We start from the raw sequence: 15,078 nt of genomic DNA on the forward strand, positions 1-15,078 counted from the left end.
TCAGTGTCCCCAGATCAAGCATTTTTTTTGCCAAGTGAACAAAAATTCATATTTCTTGCCAAACCACTAAGCCCTGTTCAAGTCTTAGAACATGCACGCAATTTAGCATGTCTTAGTGGTTTGGGTACAAATTCAGGTACACGGAAACTAAGTCTGCAAAGCTGCAATGGTCAGCTTGACAGAAGGAAGATCATTAAGACTGACAAGTCTGGAGAAAATCAACATGATATTTACATGTGCATCCTGGATGGCAGAAGTACAAGCAAACACAAGGAAATCCAAAAGTTATTGCACACACCAGGCTGCTGCTGTAGCCTGCAGAAGCCCTGGCTTTAAGTTAAACTTGTGGGAGCATTTTGTTGTTCTGAACTGTTTAAAACCCTTCCCTTTGGTGATTGTGGGTTTACAACTCCACAGTTTAAGGTAGCACATCTGAGGAACCTGTAAGCAAAGGTGGGAAAACACAGACAAATACTTCAAACTGAAATACCTCTTTTGCTACTGAAATGAGCACAGTGAAATTCCAAAAGTACAAAAAGTTTTGCAGAAATAGTGCAAGATTTATACCAAGATGACTGCACATCAACTCTTTATTCAGAATATTTTTGTTATATTCACTGGAAAAAAAAGATGGTTTTATTCCTGTACTTCATTCTTCTACCCTACTGGGTTTTTTCAGTTACTCTTTCCACCTGCTCCCCTCTCTGCTTTTCCCATGTAACAACTATCAAATGCAACCAATAGATTAAATCTCACAAGCTTTCTTATCACATTCAATGTATTTTTCACAGCTGAATAGCTCATATCCATTCTGTTCTATAGGGATTTTAAGAGACTGCGTATCACTGAAGTTAACAGGATACAGCTCACCCACATGTACCTCTGCTTTCAGCCCATTTTTGAAAGTCCTTATAATCACAACTTCAGACTAAGTGAATTACAATTCAATAGACTTAATGTAAAACATATATATTCCAACACTAATACAAATTTTCTTTTTAACACTTTTCAAAGTTGTCAATGAGAAGAATACTGGAATTAAAGTTGGCAATGAAACGAATGTTCAAATGAGAGCTTCCTTTACCACTAAGATGTCTACATTTTGTACTAGATAGTTAATGGAGTCGCTGAATGAACCAGAAGATGGCAGTTTCTGGATAATCTCACCAAAACTGGCAGGATGGTGGAGAAGAAATCACTGCTTTCATATTCTTTTTCTATTATTAAATGCAGTAATAAAATGCCAAGAATCCTTAGTAAAATAACTGAAGCCAATCACCACAAACTACACTACCGGGAAAATTAGGCAGAATGAAAAACCAATGCAGCAATACAAAAAGAGATTAGTGACACACAAAACAGTTTCTTACTAAAGAAAAAGGCAGAATAAATCTATATTTAAAGCTCAGAAATGTCAAACCAGGAATAACAGTGGAAACATGTCATAGAGAGGAAGGGGAGGGGAAGAGCAGGAAGAAACATGTATTTATTATCTCAAAATCTTAACTTCAGGAATTCTAGGAGTACAGACGCAGCAAAGAACTCATACTGCAGCTTCTTCTGACACAGATAGGTCTAATGCTGCCATTATCTGGACATATGAATTTGCTGACTGATGCAGAACTCTTGAAAACTGACACCTAGAAAACTGTAATTTCGCAAGAGTAGTTATTTTTGAACACCTATTCCAGAAAAAGCTGAATTTAGCTCAGAGAACTAGCCACTGCCTGTGATTATCCCAGAAAATAAGTGGTGATGTCAAAAGATTCATACAGGAACTTCTAAAGCTTAAAAAAAAATAAATCTAGAGAAGCAAGTAGAAAATCAATGTTTGCACTTTTTCTGACTATCTTAATTATAACTTTCAGCCTCAAAGCATTTTTCAATATTAAATGAAATCAAAGTTTAAATTAACTCTTCCTTCTACCTAAACCATCATCTAATTTGTCATCTCCTCTCAGGCCACAGTAAGACTAGAAATCACATTTTCACAACTAATTCTCTCCCTTACCTTAGCAACCCTCAGGACTGCAAATTTAATCATGATACTAATGTAATATATTGATAAGGGAACTGAAATGTGTTTACACCACCAGCAATAATTGGTGTTAATTTATATAGTGGTAGTAGTGGAGAGCTAGTTAGTGGAAGGCAAAATAGCTTCATGTCACAGCTGATATTAAAACTACGCTTCAGAGAACTTTAGGTAGATGAACACAGGGACACTAAAAAAAACAATTATGTTCAGCAATTAAGATAATTTAACATGGGTAACAAAACATTTTAACAAACTTCCTTGTTCAGAATTAAAGTGGCTTTCCTCTGGAACGGCTTAATAAAGTTTGGAATTAATTATCTGGAAAAATTCTATCTAAAAAATTCTATCTAAAAAAGCCTGTCCCAAAACGGTCAGGATATCTACACTGTGTGACGTACAGATCTCCAAAATTCAGTAACACCCCTGACAGATTGCTCTGTCTATCAAACTCTCAAAGCAAAAACAGAGAGGATACTAAAAACTATTATTAGTCTTGAAGCTGGACTAATAATGGAGCTCTTACTTATCTTGTGGAGAATCTAAGCCCAAATCTATTGCAAAGCTAGAACTTTGCAATCTCTTACAAAGCTAGGACTAGAACTGTCTGCAGAATTGCCACAAGAATATGCCTTGTACTCTGTGAATAAAGAAATACCCTATTTTGTCATGTCAGAAAGGGACTGCAAATTTACTTCCACAAAGATAAGTAATTACAGAACAATGCAAGTAGCCTTGTAGCTGTGCCTTGATCATTTGTAGTGAAGAGGAGCTACAGAGGTATAAAGAACAGGAAAGCATTTACTTTTAATATAAGGTATCTTCAGAGACAATATTAAGTGATCTATTCCTTTGCTTTTTAGAGGCTAAAATGTTCCATTTCAAAAAGTGAAAAAGAAAATGTATTATTTTCCCAGTAAACAGAGATAGGAACTTAAATACACTATTTAAGATTTTGTACTTTACGCTACTCAATTTCCTCTCCCTAATGCAATTACCTGTCTGCAGAGGAAACAACACACAACATTCTGTGCTTGGCTAGAAGGTTTATAAGAGCAAAACATATAAAAGGTAATGCCACGTTATTTTTAAACAGCTATTTTTTTCTTTCTTCTATTTTAAAGAACAATAAAAGACTTTGTGACAGCAGGATTCTGATGGCTCCATGATAGAAGAACCAGATTACTAAATCCAAACCAGACTTAGAATATTTCTGACACCTGTACTGCAAGATTTTCATTAAGTGAGATGCTTTTGTTAGTAAGTAAGTTCCATAGCATGCTCACTTGAACTGGCAGCATAAATGTCACTGCACTCAGGTGATTAAATTAATACTGAAGCTCCTTTAGCCATGGTGTTCTGACACAACAGCTTAATGGCTACAATCCTTAAAAGCCGTACTATTTTATGCATGGCCATTTACTGTAAAGGTCCTCAGTGTATCATCCCCAGATATAAGATATTCCTCATGCTTAAAAATTCCTCTGAGGTAATGGATATTCCTGTTAGCCTACCATTATTTACCTGCCAAAAGAAAGTAATGTGAAGATGCTGCAACCATTAAGGCTGTTACTTTTCTGCTATTTGAGAGCTTTGATGTGACAACTGTAACTTTCATTTAACAGCTTCTTGCATCCAACATCATCTCACACAACCTTCAAATGATACGATACGGCAGCATTGTTTGTGGCGATGCAGCTGAAATAATGGGTGTCATTTTAAACATTAACTAAAAGGAAATGCAGCACACAGTCTGAAAACAAAGGAGATTGCTTAGCTAGGTCCTTCCTTAAAAATTTTTGCTTCTTTGCTGCTCTTTAATGTGTTGAGTTTTCCATACAGTTTGTGTTTTTATATTTTAAAAGGCAAACATGAGATTAAAGAACAGCCAATTTCTGTTAACTGACATGTCTTTTCAGCTAGGGCATGGCTCAAGCTAATTTCAGTTTATCTCAAATGCAAAAAAATCTGATTTGCATTTTCTCCTCCAGTGTAGACCAGAAGACAGTCAAGTTAAACTGTATTTTAAAAGTAACAGGGATCCTGGGAGATGAGAGATAAATACAACAGCATTTGTTAGGCTGGCAAAATGCCATTTGATTACTTTGACCTTGACTTTTTTTATAATATTTTTGGTTTAAAGTTCACCACTTCATGAAGTGTTCACAAGTCCTCGACCATCATGAACCTCAACCATGCTCATACAGAGGGTCATTAAAAAAAAACAACAAACAACAGTTTCAAGTGGAATACAAGTCCTGCTGAAATAGCCTCTGACCACACCTGCTCTTATAGAGAAGTCACCACTTGGAAGTCCTTTCTAAAGACTGATGCTCTCTCACTTAGTTTCTTAATCGTGATACCTCAGAAATCTGCTGAAAGTTGTTGGTGGCTAAGCAAATTTGGAACAAGCAAAACCAAGATCACTTTCAGATAGCCTATAAGTAAATCTCTCACCAGGAACTAAGAATGAAGGAAAGGATTTTTTTTAATGGCATGAGAGGAGTTAAAGAAGAGTGGTAATAAGACACAGACCCTACATAATAAAAGACAAAATGCTCATCAGCCTATATTGCTGCAGACACTTCCTCTGCAAGAATTACATGTGATAACACAGAATAAGGTGTAGATCTATATTCTTGCTGCTCCCCCTACTTTAAACACCGGAAAATAAATATTGTAAGTGTCCTTTATGCTTCCTTATAATGTTTCCTTCCTGTGCCATTTCTTTTTCCATTTGACCACTCACTGCAGTTTCTTTTATCCATGCACTAGTATGAAGATCAGTGCAGAAGGCTGGGATTGTAGAACTGAGGTCTCAGCACCCAACCTCCCTAAATGAAGAAACCAAACTGGCTTCAAGCCCACACTTTTTGTGGGACAATAGGAGAGCTTGTGTTTATACACCCTATCCAAATAATTTTTCAGTGGGTGTGATTCCTCTGGGGTCACCCTCCCACACCGTATTTCGTATCACTCTCCTGAGTGATCCTGAACTTCCTAACAATCTGCGGGTATTTAAAAAACTGCATTTAACACATCTCCCCACAGCATAAATAATGAGATTTAAGGGGGGAAAAAAAAACAACAAACAAAACACAAAACAAAATAAAAAATGACAACAAAAAACCACCACACACACACACAGAACAAAACACACCAAAACAAACAACAAAAACAAAAACAATAGGAACCAAAATAACCACAAAACCCAAGCTCTCCAGAGATTCCGAGATTCTGAAATCATGCTGAAAGTTAATCAAGCGAATGCTTACTGCACGTTTCCCTATTGCCTTTATTTCTCTCATCACAGAATTATGCTTTCAACCATTGATGGGCTAAAACTCTGAAGACATCTGTGCAAGGTAAATGTATGCTCTAAGGATTTAATATCTGCTAGACTTCCCTACAAAAAACCCTCCACAGTAATTCTCAGACCACTCTTTTTTCTTTTTTTCCCCAAGTGAAATTTCAATAGGAATCATTCCAATCCCCTTATCTCTGAAGTAAATATCTATCTATTTATTTATTTTATTTTCTCTCAGTTTCTTTTTGTAAAGATTGATTAATTTACCCAAAGTCCCAAGTTATTTGAAGAGAGATCAGGGAGATCTCCTCTTCAGTTTCTTACATCTCTCACACCGTGTCTGTTACAACATAATAAAGGAGATTACTCCATTTGAAGTGATATCTCTGTTTTTCCTACAAGCAGAAATTCAGGATTTCTGAGAGATCGCAAGTGAGCAAAGACAGACTAGTAAAACTGGGCTAGAAGGGAACAGCAACAAGATCTCTTTCTCAGCAAAGGCCAAAGCAATCCAGTCTATAGCTTCTACACGAGAGATACTGCTTGCTTACATCTGTGTCTGAACTGTCCCCTCCACAAAATACAGGCTCAGATGCAGCCTCAGGAGATATTAGCAGCAGCCAGTAACTCACACAAAAGTCCCATTTTCCAAGAACAACCCTTCATTAAAGTTCATACACAGATAAAATTGGCACTTGCACAAACCCTACCGCACATGGCTCCAGTCGTGCCCGCTTGTCCTCAACGGACCCTGGAGTAGAGGGAAGTTGCTCTGCTTGGGGAGGGTTCAGCCTCCGACAACTCACCAAATCAGTCCTAATTATCCGGAGCAATTGAAGAGCTGTCTGCCCTATTACAGATTGATTCACTCCGATACGCCGCAGCAAAAATTGTTTCCTGCTGTGGCACTTCATGATGTTTGCTTTGCAACACAAAGAAAGGATGCTTGCACCAGAAAGACACAAGGCTAATAAAATAAATTCCTGAAATTTGAGTTGGCCTCTTAAAAACACTCGCTGGGTACACGTATAATCACACTCCATAATTATTCTAATTTGCACAATTAAGAGCTGGATAAACACCATAAATTTTAATGAAAAACCCCAGGCACAGGCTAGTGTGCTGCTACTGGAATATTTTAAAATCCAAAATATACAACACTGCTGATGACAATTTCCATAACCACTGCAAAACGAGAGCACCTTACTGAAATCCACTTAGGTACTTGAAACCAAATCAAAAGAATAAAAAATAAAGCATTAGAATTGTCCCTCCTACACCTTACTAGCATTGTTTTTTCTCAAACCTATCTTTTGGTCCAGTCACAACTGACAGAACAGTTCTTATGCTCCTGAGATGCCGCTCCTTCAAGCTCCTCACTCCCCCCAGAACCTCCAAAATTAAAAGCCATCATACTTATATGGACTGCTGCTGTTATACAGCCAAGCTAAGATAGAGATCCTGGGGCAGGCAAAAGAACAGACTTTAAAAGTGACCATGCCTCATAACTAGCACATTCCTCTGGATAGCCATCTTCCCCATGGACACAGGTTTTGGCATTTCCTAGTAGCCATATCACACTGGAAATGGAAGATGAAAACAACAACAATACCCAACAGCTCTGCCCACTGCAGTGTTTCTCCTCCTAGGCTCCTAACCCAGTGCTTTCTGATCAGTTATCTTTCCCATCAGGCAAGATGTTTCTCATACTCACCACTGAAGGTCTTTGTCTGCACTAGCACCTTCCTCACCAGGCTTGCCATACTGGAATTTTCACCCACGTTGCCTAAACCTGCTCAGGACCAAAGCGGGTGGAAGAGTTAAAAAAAAATGCCTGCATCTAGTCCCTGTGTCTGCACTGGCTCCTTGGCTTTTCTCTACTGAGGCTGCACAGCGTCTGGATGAACAAGGCTGAAAATACACACACGTGTGTGCGCACACGCACAGGAAGCTTGGAACCAAATCACTATTAAATGCACTGACTTCCTTCTTCATGCTCCAGTATCTCTGCTGTAAACAAGCACTGCATATTAGCTAAGTGAAGCCGAAAAGTCCAGCAGAGAAGGACAAAAGAAGGGAGTGGCTCCAGCAAGGAATAACTATTTTAAATACACAAACATCTTCCCATCAGATTAAAACTAGCTTTTAAATTAGGCAAATTCTGAATCCATTGTTGTGTCAGAATAACTCAAGACAAACAGGAGACGCTGCTTCCTCCTCTGAAGAGGTCCCCTGGATTTCCAGTACGAAGCGTCCCGTAAGCTTTCCAAGTGCCTGGATGAAAGACTTGAGAAGTCTTTGTGTCACTTCAGGGACAGAAGGTAAAGAAGGGGGAGGCAGATGCACAAACAGGCCCCTGAAGTGGCACCACCAGCTACAACTAGTGCAGCTGGCAGCGTAGGTGCCATGAACAAGCAGGGGAGAGATGCTTAGCTTGTGTCTGGGTTACACAACATGGCCAGGGCTACCAGGCCTGCTTCACAAGCCAACCACCAGCATTCAGGAACAAGGTCAGCATGGCAGGAGTGTATGTGTGTGCAGATTAGGCAGGAGTCAACTGCATCCTCTCTGACAGTGTTTTATAAACGGCCTGCTGTCTTTTGAGATCTCCACCTCATCCCACACAGCTTCAGGCTCCCTTAGTCTTCAGTGAGTTCTCTCCACCATTTTCAGGCATTTCACTCCAGCCTGACAATAAATGGAAAAATTTTCACTGACAGTAGCTCCACCTCAAGAGCAAACTAGAGAACACACACTAGAATGCATCAGACATGCCACCAAGCCCTTTTGCACAGACCCAGAGGGCTCTTAACATCTACTCCACTACTGGCAACAAATGCTCTTTGCAGATAGAAGAGCAGGCAGGTCGAGCTCTCCTGACCTAAGATGCTCCAAAGGAAGATGATGATGGCTTTGACCCCTACACTGGATCTCCAGCAGGCCCATGCACTTGGCAGGGAGGATAAACAAGAGCAAGCAGAGTCCATGAGAGAGGCAGCAGCAGCCACTTCTGCCTGTTGCTGCCCTAACGGATGTCCTGCTGCACACTGTGTCAAGCTGGGTGGCTCTGGAGAGCATCCTATCTGGTCTGCAGAGGACGTGAGGCAGAAGCAGACCACTACCTATACTTTCCTGCTGCAACAGGCTGCAGCAGCAGGCCTCCAAACCTGCTGCCATCAGGGAGGCCTGCTGCATCCAATCATCCTTGGAAAAAAAAAAGAGGGAGGATGGACACAGCATCCCCATCCTTCATCAGGACACAGCCACAACAGCCTTTCTGCTCACAGCAGCCCAGCTGCTGGAAAACGCAGGAAATCTGGTGGATTTCTCCCCAACTGCCTACAGCAGGAAAGGCTGAGATGCATGTAGCTTTGTAGCAGTAAGAAACTCTTCCTTGCTTCTGAAAGTATACCAAAGTTGTAGTAGTTCTTGGTCTGGGATCTTCAGCAGCCAGTATCTTTATTGATAACACTAATGAAATAGTACATAACCACTGTGGTTTCTCAAACTAAATCACATAGTGGCCAGCACTTCCTCTTGAAAGCTGCCAGCTTGGCAATACTTACTCCCAAGATGATAAGAAGTGTCTGTCTGAAGAAGCTTCCATCTTATGCCTCTTCAGACAGATGCATGTTATTTATCTTTCTATCAAAGACCACTTATATCATGAAAGAGCTTTATGACATCTAAGCTGAAACACTGAAAGATCTGTGACAATTCAACAAATGTCCTTTATATCACCCCTTTGCAAAGCTGGCTACTAAAAGATCCCCCACTTTTTCTTACTCTGGTAATATGGCAACAGCAGATTCTACAGTCCACCTCTTCCCTTCTCTTTCCACTCTCTTTCAAGATAAACCAAAGTCTCATAAAGTAAAATTAAATTGCTTCTATCCCTTAAGGCATGTAACTGTGAGATGAAGGGGTTGGGGTCAAAAGAAAGCTGCTCTTAAAAAAAACAGACTTCACATGAATTTTCCCAAACTACATGGGGCAAGTTTTAAAACAACAACCACAAAAAACAAACCAACCCAAGCAAACAAACAAAAACCCAAAACAAATAATAAAAAAATTAACTGTCTCCAACAAAAACCCATGAGTCCACATCAACTGGACTTCAAACTGCCCGGCCATGTAGACATATACCATGACACAGGACCATGTCTAGATACGTATGTGCATATATATGCACACATGCAGTGATAGGGCCAGAGCATCCCGAATCTCTTGGGTAGCCCCTGAGAGGTGAGGAAGCTCATCTTGTGACCATCATCAACACCAGGCAAGTCTCACTGGGGAAACAGATCCACAGATAATGCAAGGTTCATGTACTCCCAAAAGGCCACATAACTGCCTCAAAACGAGTGTTTATGTACATATCCACCAAAATTTCAATGTTCAAGCGTGATGAAATCACTGCTACAGTACAAAACACAAATCATTTCTTTAATACGCATTAGCCAAAAAAGGCTTCACATTAACGCCCTTGTCCCTGCCAAGTACTGAAACAATTACCGCATGCATATTAACAGGGGCTCCTTGGAAGGATGATGAGATTATCATGGGGAATCTCAGGAGACGCTGCAAAACTCTGCACGATGCCTCAAATACGTATCAGTTTAAAGAGTGATTACCTCAGGCAGCAGAGGCTCCTCAGCCTGCTTACGGAGGGGGTTCCACGTAATAAAAATAACAAGCCCCAGGATGAGACCACTTGGGAGTGCGGGAAAGAAAACATTGCTGCTTCCACCAACTGCACTCTGAGGAGTCACAGCCCTTCATGTTTTCAGAAAACGAAAAATACAATAGCAGCTCTGCTGCTTTTCACATCCCATAAGGAGAAGAGAAATGGTCTCGAATATGGTACCTTTCTAAGGGCACGTAAAAAGGGGAGTCTAGTTATTTAACCCCTTGAAGAGGTTTTCTGGGGTGAACCAACACTGTAACATACAGAGACAGGAATGGCGAGAACGAAGAGTAGCACACAGGTCTCAGACCAGCAAAAAACTGCGCTCAATTTCTTCCACTCTGACTTTCAACCTCACTTCCCCAACACTGGGGGATGTTACACACCAAATTAATGGTATGTTTTACACTTCTATATTGAAAGCCAATTACAGTTCCTCACCTGGTTTCAGAAATGTAAGGAGTCACGCAGTTTCCCAAGCTGAGCCTGCCCAGGTTTATGGCTCTCTTGGCAGCTAGGACTTTCAAATGATCTTACAAGTTTTAATGCTTTAGTTTGAAGCTTCTCAAGCAGCACCTTAAACCTGGGCAACCTTTGTTTGCCATGTGATCGTGGAAAGTTGCAGTAAAAGCTTGCTTCTAACAAAACCATAAGGTCAGTCATATTTTTAATATTACATATAAAATCCGTAATTAGAATTTTTGCTTCAATTACAAATATACTCAAAACCAGAGAAAATATCACCCTGGGTAACTAGGATTGCAGGATTTTAAGCTTGGGATCTCTTATATTTGTCAAGCCATAACGAGAGTATCGTAAATTCAGGTCACATTTGTACTAAGGATCCACTAGCACCTCCAATTTTACAGGCTTTACCAAAAAGGAAGGACATCCTCTCTCCACCCTTGAACACTGCTCCTTCTACAGACTCTTAAAAAAAAAGTTGACACCCAGCACACTGACCTGATGTTTTCCATGCATTTGCCCTCTGATAAGCACAAAAATGCCTTCTGCTGGGCGTTTTCCCTGTTGACCTTCCTGACTAAAAACATTAATGCTCAAAAGAAAACTGAACCTAATGCTGTAGGTAATGATACTAAATATAAGCAATGAGTCAAATCACTTTGTTTCTCTGGCATTCCACTTAACAAATTGTTTCAGAAGTGCAAAAACACAGTCCCCGCGCAGACCCCAGAGCAACTGATCATGTCGCATTTTCATGTTCTTTTAACGTGAAGTGTATTCCTACAAACAGAATTATTACAGAACTCTCTGAAACAGATGCAGTTCAGGCAATTCTTTTTATAGCAGCTGTTAGTATTTAAAAAACCTCATCACCAGTGACCGTCAAACAAAACATTATTACAACTGGCATAAAGAGAAAGGAGGTACAGAAGAAAAGCACACAGAACAGGGAGTATTCCAGGAGACTGCTGTGATTCCTTTCAGAGAGCTCCTGCCATGGGTTTGGCAATGAAGCCACGAGATCATAGCATGCAGTGTTCAGGGAAGACAGATTAAATTGGCTTGGATGGCCACAGAGAGGCACAAGGGTGAGCATGCAGTAGGGAAGTCCACTCCCCAATTCCACCAACACCAGCAGAAGGACAGGGAAAATCCAAAGTGCTCAATCACCCTTGAAAGAGAAGTCTCAAGGCTGGCAAAGTGACAGAAAGCCAGCGGGAGATGCTTTCCACTATGCAAAGGGCAGCGGGAGGCTGCTTTTGAAACAGGAAACTGCACACTTTCTTAAAGAGAAAATATTAAATATCTAAGGGGTAAGTCATCGGAGAAAATCAATGATGCATTAATAGTTTTGATCAAAGTATTCACAGTCTGCATTCAAAGACTTCATTAAAAAAAAAACCCAAACAAACAAAAACCAAAAAACCCCACAAAATCCAACAAGAAACAGAGATGGAAAAAAAATGAAAAGTTCTCTCTCATTCATGTGGGTTTCTTTCTCTACTGCTTCTACAGATACTCACCAGTTCCCCACCTCCCACCCCCTGCCCATTCGTGTCCAATGTGGGAAAAGTGATCTAATTCAAAAATTCAACTTTTTAACCCTCTTCGGTACCATGAGTCTCTGTGCATTGATTAGGACTCAAGGCAACTGAGGAAAAGAGCACTAAGAATACATGGGAGATCGCTATAAATTTGTCTCCAGAGACAATCTTTATTTGGGAGCAGAAGTGTACTTTCTACATCTAAATGCCAATAGCTGCTTTAGCAAAATTTGAAGCACAGGGAAATTATTAATAACTGTGGGCATTATCAGGGCTTTGTGACTGAGACAACAATGCTTTACAAGGTATCTATAGTAAGAGGGAGCACGTGGGGGGAGAATCATACACACTTCCAGAAATGTGCTGATAAAATTATATATCGTCTTCTTGACTCCACAATGTCAAAAACCAAATGCCTCCAATAACTCTTGACAAAAAAAAAGATCCTATGAAAAAGCTTCAAACGTGGAGTCACCCTTTTCTGCAAACAGCATGAATTCTCTAAAATAAAGCCCATTATTTTAACTATACTGTCTGCAAAACTGAACTTTCCACCAGCAGCTCAGCAAGTTCTCAGTACAGGGCTGAGGTTCATCCTCCCCTCCACAGTCAAGTTCACCATGGCTGTGGAGGTCTGAACATGTGTGATACAATCCTCACTGAGGTTTCCAAGAGCTGTTTTGTCTCAGTTTTGTAAAACCTCAAGCTCAAGTTGTCCCCTTCTTCCCCAGCAACTTCTCTCCCCTTGAAGGAATACCCCCCTTCACCCTGTAGCTTCTCTTACACATGCTTGCACGCTTCATAGTAGGAAAGAGAAGGAAAAAAAACAGAAACTGTAAGACACGGCCAGGTCCTCTGATAATGCAATGTGGAGGTCAAGTACAGTGAGTCTAAAAGATGGGATCTCATGTCTGTCCTTAGAGAAGGAATAGGTGTGATCTGCAGGGCAATCTAAGCAGCTACAAGTGGTCGCAAAACAAAATAGGCAATCTGCGGCTGCATGCAATTTCCTGTTCTACTTATACACAAAACCTGCCAGCATAGGGCAAAAAATTACCCTCAAAATATAAGCTACACTGTGACAAGTGTTCCTCACCTCAAGCACAACATCCTTGATGAACAGATTAGCTTTGCTGGAGTTTATCCAGTATTTTGAGGTTCACTAAACAAAAAGTCTGTAAAGAAGAGTGAGATTTTAAATTCTGTCAATGAAAGCTGTTGATATGGAAGAATTTGAAGATTCTTCCTTTCTCTCCCACTGCCCTCCCTCCCCTGGGAAACAGACAATTTTCTACATAAATGTGCAAGGAAAGACAAATTAAAGATTGCTTTTGAGCTGCCATTTGAGCCAGACAACGACAATAAAAAGAGACAAGAAGCTAAATTCAGATTATGGGAAATCTGAAAGATGGAAAAGAACAGCACAAATGATGCCATTGCCAGTAAAACGGGAAAGCCTTTGTGGCTGACACACAGCCGAGTGCGCCAGCCTGGCAGATCTCAGCAGCAAGGAGTTTTCAGTGGCCTAATTGCCCCTGTCAAGTGTGAAGTGAATAACCCAGAATCCAGAGAAACAGGAAATTTATTGGACACTGAACAAGAAACAGCCAGTGGTTCATTCTGCAGGTTAAGGTGCTTTTAAATGAAGTGAACAATAAAGAAATTACAGTTTCCCAATCAAACCACACATTTGAAAGATGCAAGGGAGGCAAGAAGAGAAGGGGAAGTCAAGGAGACTGAGGATAAGAAGCTAAAAAAAGATCACATTGACAACCAGTTAAATGGGGAGAAAAAAACAGAAGAAATAGGTACTTAAGTTCTGTCTTCATACACTCTCCTGGTTCTCACTCAGGACTTGTGGTCCTTAGCCCAGTATAAACAGATGTACACAAGCTGGAAACAGACATGATATCTCTCTAGAAAAATAATTTTGGGGTGTGTCTAGGAGACAGAAGAGTATTTCTATAACCCTACAATCAGCATAGGGAGGAAATGCTGCTTGCACCTGCAGAACATCCATCTCACTTCTGATTGCTGTTACCACAGGACTGTTTCCAGTTCTTGCCACTGGCTTAGTTGGGAGCGAGATTAATGATTTTGTTGTCAGCAAAAGTGCAAAGAGAATCACGTCAGACCTCGCCCCACCCAGTGCCCCACGTTTCAGAGAAGGAACTGGAGCCGAAGGGTGTTAAAAAGACAAATGAACTAAGCGCCACCTCACACACCTACCTTACTGGTGCTTCACATTAAAGGTACATAATTCACTAATGCTGATAAATTACCTATTTTGCTGTAGGATATTGCCAAGTTAAAATAACAGAATAGTGCTATTACTGTGCTAGTAAACTACCTATCTTTATAAAAAAACGAAACATGCAGTTATGAAAATAACTGACTGTAACTGGAGCTTTGTCTACTTTGCAAGGTAGAAGAGACTCGGAGGTATCCATCTCCCTCATTCTCAGTCACCCTCTGGTGATATCAAATTTAGTTATTTGTAGTTTTATTGGTAACTCTTGAAATCTGGAATAGGTTTCCTGCAGGTGTCAATATCTTAAGAGAAGAATGCAGATATTCATAAAAAACATAAAGGTTTTCTTTACCAAGAAGGTCAGTCAACCTAAACAACCATTTTTTAAAAAACCTTTCTAAACACATCACAATTTGCCTCCCTGTCACCTGCTTAAAATAATTCTCATGGCTCTTGAAATATTAAAATATTCTCCTAAATTCTAAAATCGCATGATGTCCAAGCTCTTTTGCCTCCCCAGCTTCCACGCTTATCACCTTTCCAGACAACTGCATCCTTGAGACATCTCATGGCCACCAGCCTGCCTCCTCCAAAAAGTCCTATGCCCTGTGCACCCCACCAGATAAGTTACTTCTTAGTACTGTAGCATCCCTCTACCCTCCCTCCTAAAATCTTTAAAAACAGGGACTACTAAGCTCTGGAGCCAGTTTAAGAGGGGAAAAAAAAAAAATAAATCTAGTGACAGAGAGATAATGATGCAGGTTTAGGTGTATTATGAAACTGTTCCAG

The 15,078-nt window shown here is 40.3% G+C and overlaps 1 protein-coding gene across 4 annotated transcripts in view; it reads right to left on the bottom strand.

Moving 5' to 3' along the window:
• The window catches only part of RASAL2 (RAS protein activator like 2), a 185,506-nt gene that overhangs the window by 140,323 nt on the left and 30,105 nt on the right, over nt 1-15,078 (bottom strand). The window contains exon 1 of one of the 4 annotated variants that reach the window (XM_061452033.1): nt 7,057-7,248. The exons of the other annotated variants lie outside the window; for them this stretch is intronic. Within the exon in view, the coding sequence (XP_061308017.1) occupies nt 7,057-7,105 (49 nt within the window). The 5' untranslated portion in view covers nt 7,106-7,248. Of the gene's footprint in view, nt 1-7,056; nt 7,249-15,078 lie in introns of those variants that run through there. 4 annotated transcript variants of the gene reach the window in all.

This window comes from Pezoporus flaviventris, unplaced genomic scaffold (assembly GCF_033815535.1).
Source record: "Pezoporus flaviventris isolate CSIRO_AGI_PZ_B2104156 unplaced genomic scaffold, CSIRO_AGI_Pfla_v1 ptg000013l, whole genome shotgun sequence".
Classification (NCBI taxonomy): domain Eukaryota; kingdom Metazoa; phylum Chordata; class Aves; order Psittaciformes; family Psittacidae; genus Pezoporus; species Pezoporus flaviventris.